At 39.2% G+C, this 14,010-nt stretch overlaps 1 protein-coding gene across 7 annotated transcripts in view; it reads right to left on the bottom strand.

Annotated features, from left to right (window-relative positions):
* Positions 1 to 14,010, bottom strand: part of FER1L6 (fer-1 like family member 6) — a 79,871-nt gene that overhangs the window by 32,766 nt on the left and 33,095 nt on the right. For all 7 annotated transcript variants that reach the window (XM_064396264.1, XM_064396294.1, XM_064396282.1 and 4 more), the window contains 9 exons: positions 13,772 to 13,964; positions 12,422 to 12,762; positions 9,680 to 9,788; positions 7,768 to 7,948; positions 4,682 to 4,802; positions 3,274 to 3,374; positions 2,520 to 2,610; positions 1,597 to 1,716; positions 386 to 538 (listed from right to left, as the gene is read on the bottom strand). In XM_064396264.1, coding sequence (XP_064252334.1) covers positions 386 to 538; positions 1,597 to 1,716; positions 2,520 to 2,610; positions 3,274 to 3,374; positions 4,682 to 4,802; positions 7,768 to 7,948; positions 9,680 to 9,788; positions 12,422 to 12,762; positions 13,772 to 13,964 — 1,410 coding nt within the window. The remainder of the gene's footprint in view (positions 1 to 385; positions 539 to 1,596; positions 1,717 to 2,519; positions 2,611 to 3,273; positions 3,375 to 4,681; positions 4,803 to 7,767; positions 7,949 to 9,679; positions 9,789 to 12,421; positions 12,763 to 13,771; positions 13,965 to 14,010) is intronic.

The following is a 14,010-nucleotide window of genomic DNA, read 5'->3' as shown; positions in this document are numbered from 1 at the left end:
GTTTCCTCACTGAGTTGCTGAGTGCTGCTCTCTCACCAGTCTCCTCACAGGCTTTCATGTGCTGCATTTGGATATTTTTGTCAGCAAAGAGGATGTACCTTTTCTATATGTTTATGTATACAGCCATTGATGAACAATGTTTTATACTTGCCATAACAAGTAGTGAGGAAATTAATTACTCATACATCAAAAGCCTGGCAATGATAGAGTGATTAAAAAATTAGAAGCATAAATGTAAGAAGCAAATATTAATAAATGGTGGATACAAATCTGTACATATTTTTACATTACAAAGATTAATCTGTAAAATACTATCCCTGCAAGAAATCTGAATACCAAATGCTCCGCAAGCATTACCTGTGTTTGCAGTGTGCCACAGACTTACTTTCAGGAAATGAGTTTTAATCTTCCCACAGTCCTTGCCTCTCTGCTCTTTTGCTGGGGAGTAGAGTATGGTTTTTGCTGGGACTCTTGCATATGCAACTCTTTTGTTGTTGCTGATCATCCAGATGAACACGTCAGGCACTGTATTCTGCGGCTGTTAAATGAGGCATATTGAACTAAAACTGGATTCTTTATATGAGCCACCACCATCATATTTTTGTTGAAACACTGTTACTAAGAGTAAGATCTGATGCCTGCATGGCTCCTGTGGAATGGCAGATATGCCTCTGAATTAAACGAGGCTGTCACTTCATGCTCTGCAGTCCATACCTCAATTTCTAATTACAGCTGAAGGTAAAGAGCTTTATAGAGTGATTCAGGGTTACTTCATAAGTAATTTAAGGAGAAACTAAAATTAAGAATCTGAGTATGGCTCTGTCCCAGCAAATAACTTAACCACAGACCATGGAAGGAACTACCATGGAAATACCACTAATTTCATCTATACCAGCAAACTAAAAAGGATCCAGACCAAGCTCAAACACTGGCATATAATCATCTTTTCTGCTTATGACAATGCTCAGTGAGACTGCCTTGCCCTGTCCCAGATAATGTTCCCCAAACAAACCTCCAGTGTGGTTTGAAAAAAAGACAGCCAAGGGGCTGTTCCCTGAAGGAACTGTAAGCAGGGTCACTCTGTTTTAGGAAGGAAGGGAATTTTTGTGTAGGATGCAAACCATGCCACTGTGCCACTTGCTCTCTGTGCCAAGGAATAGCCATGGCTCTCTTTGGGTTGCTAGCACAGGCAGCTCTCAGAGGCACAGCTTTCCAGTGGCTGGATTTTTGCCCAAACAAATATATAAAATTTTCTGTTATTCTCAGGCTAAATGATATAGGCATCTCAAGCTCATATCAGTCCAAATCCATTCAGGTGTCCATACAAGTGGTGACACTTCATATCAGAAAGCTGGCTGCTTCAAGCCACCAGGTATGGGATGACCTTATTAAAAAAATATATATCTGTGGTGCATCTTCTCCATACCACACAGCCCAATATTTTCTACCCTGGTTCGATAACAGCTGAATTTAATTTAATGCTAAAGAGAATAAGGTCCAGATATCTGAAGGAGAACTCTTTGGATAACCAAGCCAGAAGTTATAATTCACATGAGATTATGAAAATCAAATTTTTCTGAATTCTGTGTGGGTTACCTCATCAACCAAGAATCGGATTTTATCTATAAAGCTCTGAGTCTCACGAATCATTTCATCCACTGACATCTTCTTTTTCTGCTGCTGAATGATTCCCTTGGCATCACTGGACATTGCTTCCTGCAGTGAGGAAAGACAATATATACTTTTCATCTGTTATCAAGTAGTCTGAAGTGGAAGAGAAACAGCCTTTGATTCAAGTTGAAAAGAGAAGATGGGAGACACTTTGTTAAATGTTTCTTTGTCACAACAGAAACAAATCAACTTTTTGGAACTGGACAATATAAAAACTGAATGTCCCCCATTTTGTCTTTGTCTGTATGCTGCATGTATGGAAGTCCCAAAAAACATGTGATTGTCACCTGGAATTACTGGACCTTGATCCAGACAAAAGGCGCAATCTTTTGTGCTACAAAAGTAACACTACAAGTAACAAACAGTAAAAAAAGGTAATAAATATTCCGATGACCTCCACCCAGTTTGGTTTCTTCTCACTGGTTCCCTGGAGGAGATTACTAAGGTCCTCCTCCTAAGGTCCTTACAAAGGCCAGACTTCACTAGTCTTGAAATTCAGCACCACCACAGTAGTGAGACACCTGACAGCAGTGTAAATTTGGTGCTTTTCCCTCAACTCAGCATCATTCCAATTTAAGATGCATGGACAGGAAAAATAATCTCATCATTATAATGCCTTATTGGTATTTAAAAACAAAATCTTCATTTTAGTGTATTTGACGACTTTATTAAGCACAGTGGGATTTATTAAAATAAATGCTCATGGATACTATATTCATATGTATTACAAAGCATTCCCATATGATGCAATCAAATAGAAAATAAAATAAGAAAAACAACCCCAAAAAACAGTGTGCATTTAGGAATCATCATTGCATCAATGCTTACAGGAAAAGAACAGCACGTACCAGCTCTTGCTTGAACAGCATGAGCCTCTTTTTGTCCAAAGCAGTGCAGTTCAACCCTTTGGGCTTCTTTTCAGCAATGATCATGAATGCCCTAGGACACAGGAATAACAGGGGTTTTAAATGTGTTGTTTTTTTTTAATGTGAGAATACTAATGTGCTAAAATACATTGGAATGTTCTGTGTCTGCTGCAGCACATGAACCAGAAGACAAAGGTGCTGAAAATCTCTAAAATATTATGTACCTATAAGATTAAAGGAAAAAAGTCCAAAACCTCTGCACCACGCTTCCCAGAAATGGATTAATAGTATCTAGAAATAAGGGTTTATATTGCTTTTGAGCCCAGTTGTAATTTGATACAGAGTCCACTGGATCTATACCAATATGTGGCATCCTTTGTTTTTATATTAACTGTGGTTGGTTTTTTTTACAGTGTATCTATCACACACTTTATTAAATCCTACTTATCACCTATACAATGTATTCTTAGGGTTCTGAAAGCCAAAATAATATGACAATGGTTGGCAGTCATCTATTGTCAATACTGAATATGGAAAATAGCAATAAATATTTTCTCTGTCTAAATAGAAACTGCAATTTGGGAAGGTCTTTGCTTTTACAGCAAAATAAATAAAATATATAGCTCAGTAAGTTTACTGTATTTTTTTAAAATTATCATCACTTTCATTATCTAGCCTTGAATTTGTAGCCAATATTAAATTTAATTTTCTGTATGCATCTAGTAAAGGTTATTACCTGCTTTGATTGATAAAACCATTTAGGGTGTTCTTCATTTTCTCCTCAGCTGCAGTCTCTGAAACCTTGATCAAGTCCTTTACTTGCTCTAATGATTCTTCCTATGAAAAACGCATGAGAAAGCCATTATGCACAGGAGGGCACTTTGTCATTCTGTCGGTGTTACAGTGCCATTTATGACTAGCAAGAGTGAGGGAGGTGATTTTGCGGCCTGACAGAAAGAACCTTTGATATATCACTATACTTGAAGTTCACTATACTTGAAGAGAAAAGACTCCAGCAGCATGATATATTTTGACCTTTTCCCAGTCTTCCCAATTACTTGTCCAAGCTATTACTGCTTGGAGCAACTTTGTGTTCTTAGTTCTTTGAGGAAGATCAATAATTTGGAAACATTATCCACTAGGTAGGAGAAAAAAAATAGTTATTTCTTCTTGGTTCTGTTTCTAATCCTGCTGCTTAACTTTAGCAAGTTGCTGGACTTAACATCTTAAAATTCAGTGGTCACTTGAATCCATATGTGAGGTCTATCACAAAACCTACTGTTATCCATGAGGAATGGAATCTGTTGTTGAAAGCTAAAATAAATATCTGGATTTTCAGTAAGGCCTGTGGGTGTTGGGGTGCACTGACAAACATTATCTCTCCATATTTGTATATTCAGATGTTTAATATACAGATACCTGAGTTTAAAATGTTTGGTTGTAAGTAAGTGTCTTCTCCTGATACAACCTTGCATAAGTATGACTTCAGTGTTGTTCCTCATGAGATATATATAGATAAATGAGGGATGAACCAGACTCTTAATCCGAGAGCCCCACATTAAAATATTCAACATTAGGAGTCACTTAAAAAAAAAAAACAACAAACAACAAAACCTACTTTCTTGAGACTGTTGATAGTCAACTTTAAACAAAGGTAGAATGAAACAACCATTATGGGAAAGCACAGTGACTGGGACATCAGAGTGACTGCCCATGAGATGACATGCCATTCTGTCTCTGTCAATGTTTTAGGAAAACTAAGAGCAAATATTGTCCTTTAAGGAGTGCCCAGTATAAATATAAGGCAAGAAGACATTAGAGGATGAGCCATAGGAGACAAAATTACTCTGTATCTCATAATTTAATTATTTGAATATTTTTCAAAGAATAAAGCATTGTTGAGGAAAGAAAGCAGACCTAAGGCAAAAAATAATTGTTGTGGTCAGGAATACTTGAGCAGCTCTAATAGTTCAAAGCAATTTGGGGGAAATAAAAAGGAAAGGGTTTATATCAACTGCTTTCTCACAAAATGAACAACATGAAATGCAGCTGGGGGAAATTTTGAAAGTCCTATTTGGGAAGTGTGGCCTCTCACTGCTATAGTTGGCTGAACACACGAGTCTGGGAGGATGGTTGTCACTTACCAGGTGATCTGCCATTTTCTCAAGAGTGTTGGAAGAGTACAGCCGAAATGTCTGGTTGCCCCAGTAGCTCTTTATGCAGATACATGGCTTCCTTTCATCATATGGCAGGTACTGGTAGTTCCTGTGGAAACAAGGTAGGGAGCAGATCATGAAGGTGACAGAGCAGGTCAAGGGGACACAGAGCAAAGAAAAGTTGTTTGGTGCTCTCACATCATGGAAACTGTAGGCACAATAGGATGTGTTCTCCTGTGCTAACAAGTAAACTCTGGGAAGGGCAAACGCAAACATCAATTATGCTACTTGTGAGATCCTTGAAGAGAAACAATTTGATGTCAATGGATCTCATTTCAGTGCTTTCCAGGGTGGGAGAAAAGCTAAACAAAAAGGCATGCAGGGAAGCTCTGAAATACTATTAATGGTGAAAAAGGAGCAAAGATTAATATCTGATCACATCTTCAAAAGCAATGGTTCCACACATTGCACAGTGGGAGAGCCATGGCAGTCTCAACACCACACTCTTTTAACAAGATGCTGTTTTTCACAGTTTGTGGAGACTGACATTCCCTGTCAGAAACTGATCTGCAAGGCCTGCTTAGTAAAAGTAATACCAAGCTCATAATAACTCAGTGATAAAATGCATCCACTGCTCTCTCTTCTCACACTTTTGATCTTAAGTCCAAGGTGTCATATTGACTCTTGTATCTTTGTTTTCTTTGTGTGTTCAGCTGCATGAGTGATTTGCACTGAAAAAAATGAGCAGGAGGCCAGCATACCCAGAGTCTCTGAGACCTCCACAAAGCTGATGTTTTGATTAGATCTGCAGTAGGTACCATGCCAAGTCCATGTACCTGATAAGCACATTGTCCTTCTTTATATAAATACTAGAGCCTTATGAAACTTCATTGCTCAGCCACACTGGATTTAGAGGTCTCCTTGTTTTCCATACCAATGGTGGGACAGTGGAGACCTTTTTAATGTGTATGAACATTTGCAAACCACTTCATGTTCCTCTGGCCATGGTTCTAATGGCCTCAGATAGTCTCTGTGATTTCAGATAGAACTGGCCACATGTTAGATCACCAAGCCAAGACCATGGAAACCAAATCACTTTTTGCTCTTGAGTGTCATATCAATGACTCCAAACTTCCACACATCCCAAAGAGGTTTATGTGTGATTTTTTTTCCATTTAAAAAGATAAGTGTCTTCCCTATAACATCATTTTACTGCCCTATGTGATATCAATATTGAATTTTCCACTTACTTTCTCCTCAATAACCTACAACAAGGTGAGGATTACCCATTGAATTTTGTGCACAGCAGAGCTACACAGGCCTTGGGTGTCATTAATTCTGGTGCTTTCAGAGAAGAGAAAATCAATTCAACCATCTCTGAGGGCCTGAACTTCTTAACCTGAAATTCATAGAGCTTATGAACATTTTCATTGGATTTACTAAGAAGAGTATATATAGCTGTGAAAAAATTCACATGTAAAACTGAAAATTCATGTCTATTATTCTCATTATTACAATTTTGAGGAATTTCTTTTTCAGGTTTAGCTTATCCTTAGTTTAAGTTTTGACATAAGTGTGGAAAACTCCTGGGAATTTCATGGTGTCTGCTTTAGAAGTCTTATTGCTCTGTCTCTTCCTTTAGTTAGTTAGTGGTTTTAATCTCCAAAATATACTCTTCTTTTTGTTTTCCATTGTTCATTTATGAATCTGAAATGCAGTTTATCTAAAGTACTGGATATCCCATTAAGTGCTTATTAATACTAAAAATATCCAGTGGTGAGACCACCAAGACATCATTATGAGACGACTGAAAAACTCATTAATTGATATCTGTGGCTGACCAAACTCTTTTAAATACCACAGGAGGAAATAAAAGATGCAGCATTCTACATAAATTTGAGGAAAAGGGATCTTTAATGAGAGAAAACTTTATTAATACTGGAGCAAGTCAAGAAGCAAATAGCTGATTTGAAGAGTGATTCATTCTGTTACAATGGTTCTTTAAATCTAAATTCTTGTTAAGGGAAAATGACAAAATCCCAGCTTCTCTCAGGGAAGATAATAACCCTCTGCATGTACCCAAATTTGCAGTTCTATCACGCACTGATAGAAAGTGCTTTTCTCCTCTCTTTTTTCACTTGTTGCAAAACCAGAATTTTTTACCATGATATTTTTATTCTTGTTTTCTTTCACTAACTCCTATTTTATCTAAGTGAACCATTGGTTGCAGAAAAGAATGAAAGTGCTTTTTAAATTTAGATACATCCAGAAACCAGGATGTGTCTAAATTTAAATTTAAATTTAAATAAAAGATCCAGGTCAATATTTTCCTCCTGTCCTTATATCTGTAGGCTGCTTGGCCTTCTAAAGGAAGAAGTGCCATCTAGTCTTGGCAGTCACCAATACTGGGGATTGTTCTACCTACCAAAGCAACAAAGAAAGTATTTCTTTTTATTATTTTATTTCTTTTATTCACCTTTCAGATGAATCAAACCTTTACAATTCTGTTTATAAACAAGGTTATTTAGAAGAACTGTTCTGCATGTTTTCATCCATTGCTCCATTTCTTTTCTCAAAGCCTATTTCCTCCTGCCTCAGTTATTACATGTTATTTAAGTCTGTATCTGTAATTACTAGCTCTAGAAAGTGTTCTGGGAAGGTGACTTTGCCTTGACCAGATTTCAATATTTCACATGTGACATTGTGCTTCTGGAGCTGGACACTGGCTGGGTGTTACTTGTGATCACAGTGTGGGACCCTAAACCAGGGAAGGCACTGAAGAAGTTGCATTTTGCTGTAGCTTTCCAATGTACAGCTGATGTAACACACAACACTTTCAGAAAGGATTCAAGAGCCCGTGAGGCCAGGATTAGATGCATATAAAATAGCTCAGAGCCTGTTCACTTCAGTGAAGACAAAAAAATTTACTGTTGTGAAAGATGCAGTTGAGGACCTGAAAGCCTTCATTTCACACAAACTTTTTAATGCTGCCTGGGCTCATCCATGAGTCCCACAGGATAATAAAATAAGAACCAGACTCCTACATGATGAAGTTTTGAAACACAGATCCTCACCTGTTCCCCCCTGTGATCAGGGGTTTCTCAGGGGGTGTGGTAGATACTAGGGGTATTCCAAGGTCCTGAGAAATGTCATCTTCACCCTCATGCAGAAGGCTTTCCTCTGCTTCTCCATTATGGGTCTTCTTTTTCCCTCCAGCTCCTGCTGACACTCCATCAGTAGTACTTCCAAAGTTACCTAGAGACCCAGGGTTACAGAAGTTGGTAAACATGAATGAGGTTTTAAAAAAAGAAAATGGCCAGTCATAGCTGTGGAAAATCTTTGTACCCTCTGGTTCATTCTGTTTTAACCACACCACAGTTTATAAAGGTTGTGACAGGTTATGTTTGTCTCTGGAATGTCAGGCTCTAGAACAGTGCTTCCTTGCTTATCCTATGTGACATATACCTAGCATATCACATTGCTTGTGATGTGATTCTCTGATTGCTGGCACCCAGGACCTTCAGCTTGTGGTAAAGAAATATAGAAACCAAAACAATACCGCTGTTGATATTTCTATACTCAGGAGCCCTGATATGGGATTAATTCACACAGAAAATATCTTTTTCATAACATATGGAGGATCATTTCAAAGTTTGATCTCAAAAGTGATAAGCTCTTTTTCAGACTAGTAAATTTTGCACATTAGGGTTGCAGAGTTAGTAATAACAATGCTTTGAGACCTCAGCTTCAAGCCTAATGCCAGACAGCTTGCTAATGATACAATCATCTTCCCTAAAAGGATTTTGCCTTAAAGGCAAAAGGCAGCTCTGGGAAAGAGGTACATCCATCAAACTGATAATTACAGATTTTAAAAGAGACAGACAGAAAACATTCCCTGCAGGAAAAGAATGTGCTGAATCACTCCATATGACATCCTGAACTGGTTTTTGGTTCAGCCTTTCGTGTAAATAATGACAATTGGCCAAGTTTGGGTCCAAATTTCAGCTACACAGATGGCTAAGAGATGTTCAGGTCCAGAATTCAGGGCCAGATTCATCTTTAGTATTAATTCTGACAAGAATCACTATAATTCCTTGCCCAATGATTTAAATGAGTTTCTTCTCATTCTCAGCTCAGCTTCTTGTTAAGTTTCAGCAGGAGTCAGCATCACTCATTGATTCTCCTGTTTTTCACAGCATCTCTCCTTGCACACATAGCCCCCCTATAGCTGAGCACAATCATGGACATGAGCACAACGCCTGGAAGTGCCACTGTGCACGAGGACCCTTGGTGGGTCTGGTGTGGAGAGAATCAAATCCCTGCAAGGGAAATGAGACCAATTCAAGCTTCACTCTTAAGAGAAAGTTCTTCTGCTTTGAAAATGTTCATGAAAATGTCTTAATTTCCCCTTTGTCTGCTTCAAGGAATAATTTTGCTCCACAGTGAGGAGCTCATGGAGTATGGTCCTGCTTTCCCCTGAAAGAGGAAATTACTTGCCAGGAGGATGTTAGAACAAGGTGGTGCCTACAACTTGAGTCTTGGCAGTAGCTCACCCCCTGCTACACTCAGGACCCACAGGTAACTCACTGGGGTTGGCCAAGACAATGGATGGGGATCATCCCCCACAAAGGGCTCCCTCACAGCCAGGAACTTATCAAAATGGACATCACAGAATGAACTGTGCCTGAAGTCAATTATCTGAGTTTGATATCCCAAGTGATTAAAAGGGTTAATGCTGCTAAGTTGCTGTATATATTGTGGGACAGGATTTGCATTAAGACAGGGCATTTGGGGAGTGAAACAGATAGGCATCAGGATGTTCAGCTTGACTTTTATCCAGAGAAATTATAATCACGGTTAACTCAAATAGAAACTCTACTCTGAAGCTGATTCCTGAGCCCTGAGACACATCAGTCAGTAACACCTATCATTCCCTTACTCCTGAGGCTGCCTCTCTCCTTTGGGTAAGACTTGTAACACACTCACCAACAGAAACTTCAAAGGTTATTGGCCTGTCCCCAAACTTCCTATCAATCATTGTGGCTTCAAAAAATGTCCCAAAGAGAAGGAATTCTTCAAATTTTTCTTCATAGATCTGTTGGAAGAAGGAGGAAAATGTTGGCATTTATTTTATCTTCTACTATTTTTACAGCATAAAGGAGAAGTGCAGTGGTCTTTTGTTGAGTTTTAAGGCTCTGTTGGGCTCTGTTTACACCTATTGGAGACTCAGCATCTGCTTGTCCCTGGCACAGACTCTCAGTCAAGGAGGGCCAGCTAACATTTCTGATGCTCTTGGATCATTAACAAAAAAAGGTTTTAACCCCAAGCCAAGACTAAGCTCAAAGGAGATATATTTCATGGTTTGAGTTCTCCCGAAACCCCAACTGTTGTGCTTTTCCTGTCCAAATCTTTCTCATTTCACAACACCTGCAAACTGAGGCCCATTAGGCAAGGTCAGCCCTAATTCTTCTGCAATGTGAGGGAGGCAATGAATAAAACATCAGCTCTACATGAATATTTGTTTCCCTGACTTCTGCAAAGCTGGAACAGTTTTTGACACAGCCCATGATCTTTTCATTTTGAAAAACCTGTGCTATACACAGCAAAATATCATAGGGCTTCAGTGAAAGGATTAGCAACATCATATATCAAAGTCAGCAGCTCAGATTGCAGCTCCAGAGTAACTTTAGCTTTTTATACTTGTCCAGATGAAATCCTAATAAAGCCAAGGCTTAGAGACTATGACACATGCATCTATCTCCCATTATAAAGAAAACAAATTTTAATATCTTTTTGCTGTCAGAATAGGTCAATAAAGTTGTGCTGTGGGGATGGATAATTTGCCGCTGTTGTCTCAGAGGCTCTATGAGACATTTTTTGCATTATTGGTAATGTCTCCAGTTTCTGCTTTTCCTTTCAAAGAGTGGTAATACAATTACTGTCTACTGGAGCACAAACTATTGCTGAATGTCACAACTAAAAGAATATCATGCATTACTGTATCATGCTATTCCTTTTATGTATTCTCTATTTGAAACTGAGAAACAGCAGGTGGAAAAGAATTCTTATTATTACTATTAATTTTTATTGGTGGGTGTTACAGCAGGGTTTATTTCCCTACCTGGGGTATTTAGCCAGGCCTAAGAACAGTGACTGAGCTACTCATAATAATGGATTTCTTGCATATAAAGGAAAATTTATATGAAAATAAGTGTCTTTAATGTCATCTCTATTAGTCTTCAGAGAAGAACTGAGAGACAGAGGTAATTTACAACAATGTGAGTAAATAAAACAACAGCAGAGCACAAGTTCACCCAACTGGCTAGCAATTACCAATGCTCACACACTCATTGACCCACCCCAGCCAGCCCTCAGGCCAGAAATGCCAAGGTCAAGAAAGGCCACTTCTCAAGGCTAGGCCTCAAAAGCAAAGAACAATTGCTCCTCTCCTAGTTACTTGTAGAGATGGAGTGGAAAGACCAAGAATCAGAGCTAATAAAGGACACAAATATCTTAAGAAGTGAGCTGGAACTCCCACTAGAAAAGACAGAATTTTGATCAATGACATAGAATCACAGAATCATCAAGACTGAAAAAGACCTCTGAGATCATTAAGTCCAAATTTGACTGAATGTGCCCATTAAACTATGTCATAAAACACCACATCTATTCATTTTTTGAACATTTCCTGTAATGGTGACTCCACCACTTCCCTGGGAAACCTGTTCCAAAGTTTAACCACTTTCTCAGTGAACACATTTTTCCTGATATTCAACCTGAACCTCCCCTGGTACAACTCATGGCCATTTCTCCTTGTCCTATTTCTAGTTGACTGGGAGATGAGGCCAACCCCCCACCCCTCTCACCACAATCTTCTGTCAGGTAGTTGTAGTAGATATAGTGAATTAGGAGGAAAATTGGTTATGAGAATATTTTTTCTTATTTATTGGGTAAAAATAAATGAGCTTGCATACACAGCAATTGCTGCTGCTCCCAGAGAGTGACGTGGTGGAGCTGAGAATTAAAGCTCAAACATTGGCTCAGCTCCAAAGCTCACACACCCTGCCACAACTGCCCAACCTTCTCAAAGCACCATAGTGCAGATTTTCCCGTGATGTAATCCTATACAACAGTTGGAATTAGGCAAACAACATCAGTTAACACTGGTTGAAACTGAGCACATGATTTTCAGCTCTTCATCTAAAGGGATTATCAACCTAACACTGGCACCACACTGGCAATGCAGTAGTAAAGGAAGAGACTAAATCAGGCTAGAATGTATCTGTCTCTCTGCATTTGCACAGATTTTATGTCAAAGATTCTCTATTGACTTTGATTACAACTCCAGATTTTCTTGAATGAATGCAGGAATCAGGCTTTGTAATTCCCAGCTGTCCACACAGGTTCTCTGTCCATTAGCAGATACTATGGCAGATAAGTTTCTAGTAAGAACTTGTGGATGCAGCTAGAGCAAAAAGATTTATATGACAGGAGACTAAATTTTATGAACACCAAATCCTACTTGAGAGGTTTTTGAGTTACAGGTACATATTAATGTTCCATTTGTGATATATTATTGTGGGGAGGTCCCAGGACTGTGAAAGCATGGAGAAACTGTAGGGAGCACAAAAAAACAGTATTGTATGGCCTGACCCCAAATACACACACCAGTGCCATGCTTGGAGGTTGAGAGACACATGACAACCAACCTCTTCATATCATACTGACCTCTAAAGGTACATCAAATGGCTCAACTTCCACTTCAGTTGAGTTCATCTTGTCTGAAGGAGAAGCTGACTTTCGGTCCTCTCCTGCTTTGTCAGTTTTGTCTTTTCCTTTGAGTGCTTTATCTTTAGATGACAATTTTATATCCTTGATAATGCTTGAAAACTTCGACTCACGAGCTCCTCCTGAAAGTATCTCCACAGCAATCTCAAGGAAGAGACGTCCTCTGAAGGAGACCCCTTCTCCAAAACCTTCATTAAGCTCCTGGTGGTCATCAATGAGGCTGTGGTTCCTGGGTGAGCCATAGAGATTGATCCAGGCAGGCCCAAAGGTAGGCAAAAACCCTGAAGATAAAGTACCTTTTGTGGCTTTTCTGTTGGGTATTCGTGTATTCTCCTCATTGTCTGCTCCAAGAAATCTTGCCTCTAATGCCCCAAAAGCCAAACCTGGACCCATTTCTGGGCAGTGGGGAATCACTTCACAGAGAGCACTGCTTTGCAGGGCAATTCTTAGACACCAAGGGACCTCTGCCAATACCCAAACAACTCTGCTGGGTTGGAACTCTTTCTCAGAAGACGATGGGCAGGAGGACTATTGCATCTCTTGAATAAAGAGCTTGCTGCTGCAGACTAAAGACTGGGACATGATGGGAGAGAATAGAGGCTTTCTCCTGTAGGTCAAACTGTTTCAACTCTCTGTCACTCAATTTATACAAATTTTTCTTTTATTTTCTGATTAAGGACTGAGATACACATTTGAATTGGCAGGTTTAAGGAGTTACTGTGCCTTCACTGAGCTGTGATAATTGACCATGTTCCACATACAGATCACACAAGATAAATAAGACTATACAGGTAGCTCAAACATCAGTGAAAAGACTACAGATAGAGAGTCTCCCCTCAAATAGAGCATAACACACTAGTCCATGGTGCCTCCCTGGGCTGTGATAGCACCCATCTGAGCCTTACCTAAACACTTTGCTTCCAGTGGGTAGATCTAAAACATAAGCCTGCCCTGCCTTTGATTTTTAGTGATTTTCAGTTTGTGGCTTTATTGCTTAAGAAACTCACATGAACTATAAACTTACATCTGTCATTCCCAGTAGATTAGACTATTGCCACAGCCACACAGATGGTAACAAATTATGCAGTAGCCCTTTAACGAGAACAACAATGTCAGACCCTCCATGCATGAACACAATGAAATATAATGTGAAATTAAGCAACAGAACGTGTCTCAGAACCAACTCTTGAACTCTTGACAACCCTAAATTAGGATTCGCCAGAGGCAAGATCCCATGCAAGTAGGTTTTACCTTAGGATTATATCCTGGAACAGACATTTTCCCCTTTACCTTTGTCACCATCTTGTTCATTTGATATTTTCTTCAAATCAATGAAGTGGGTGGCTAAGGCCACGTCGTTCATGCTGCCTTCATCCCAGACCTGGATTTTGACTCTTCGACAGAGCGGAGGGAACATTTCTTTGAAGATAATCTGCTCATGCCACACAGGATCTGCACAGTTCTTTTGCACCGTTGTCCGGCCCTGAAATTAAAGTCCAGTGAATTTAATTCCAGAGGGGCTGAACTCT

The sequence above is a fragment of the Passer domesticus genome, chromosome 1, assembly GCF_036417665.1.
Source record: "Passer domesticus isolate bPasDom1 chromosome 1, bPasDom1.hap1, whole genome shotgun sequence".
NCBI lineage: Eukaryota > Metazoa > Chordata > Aves > Passeriformes > Passeridae > Passer > Passer domesticus.
Note: the sequence above shows the minus strand (reverse complement) of the source record. Positions and strands in the feature narration are given on the sequence as shown.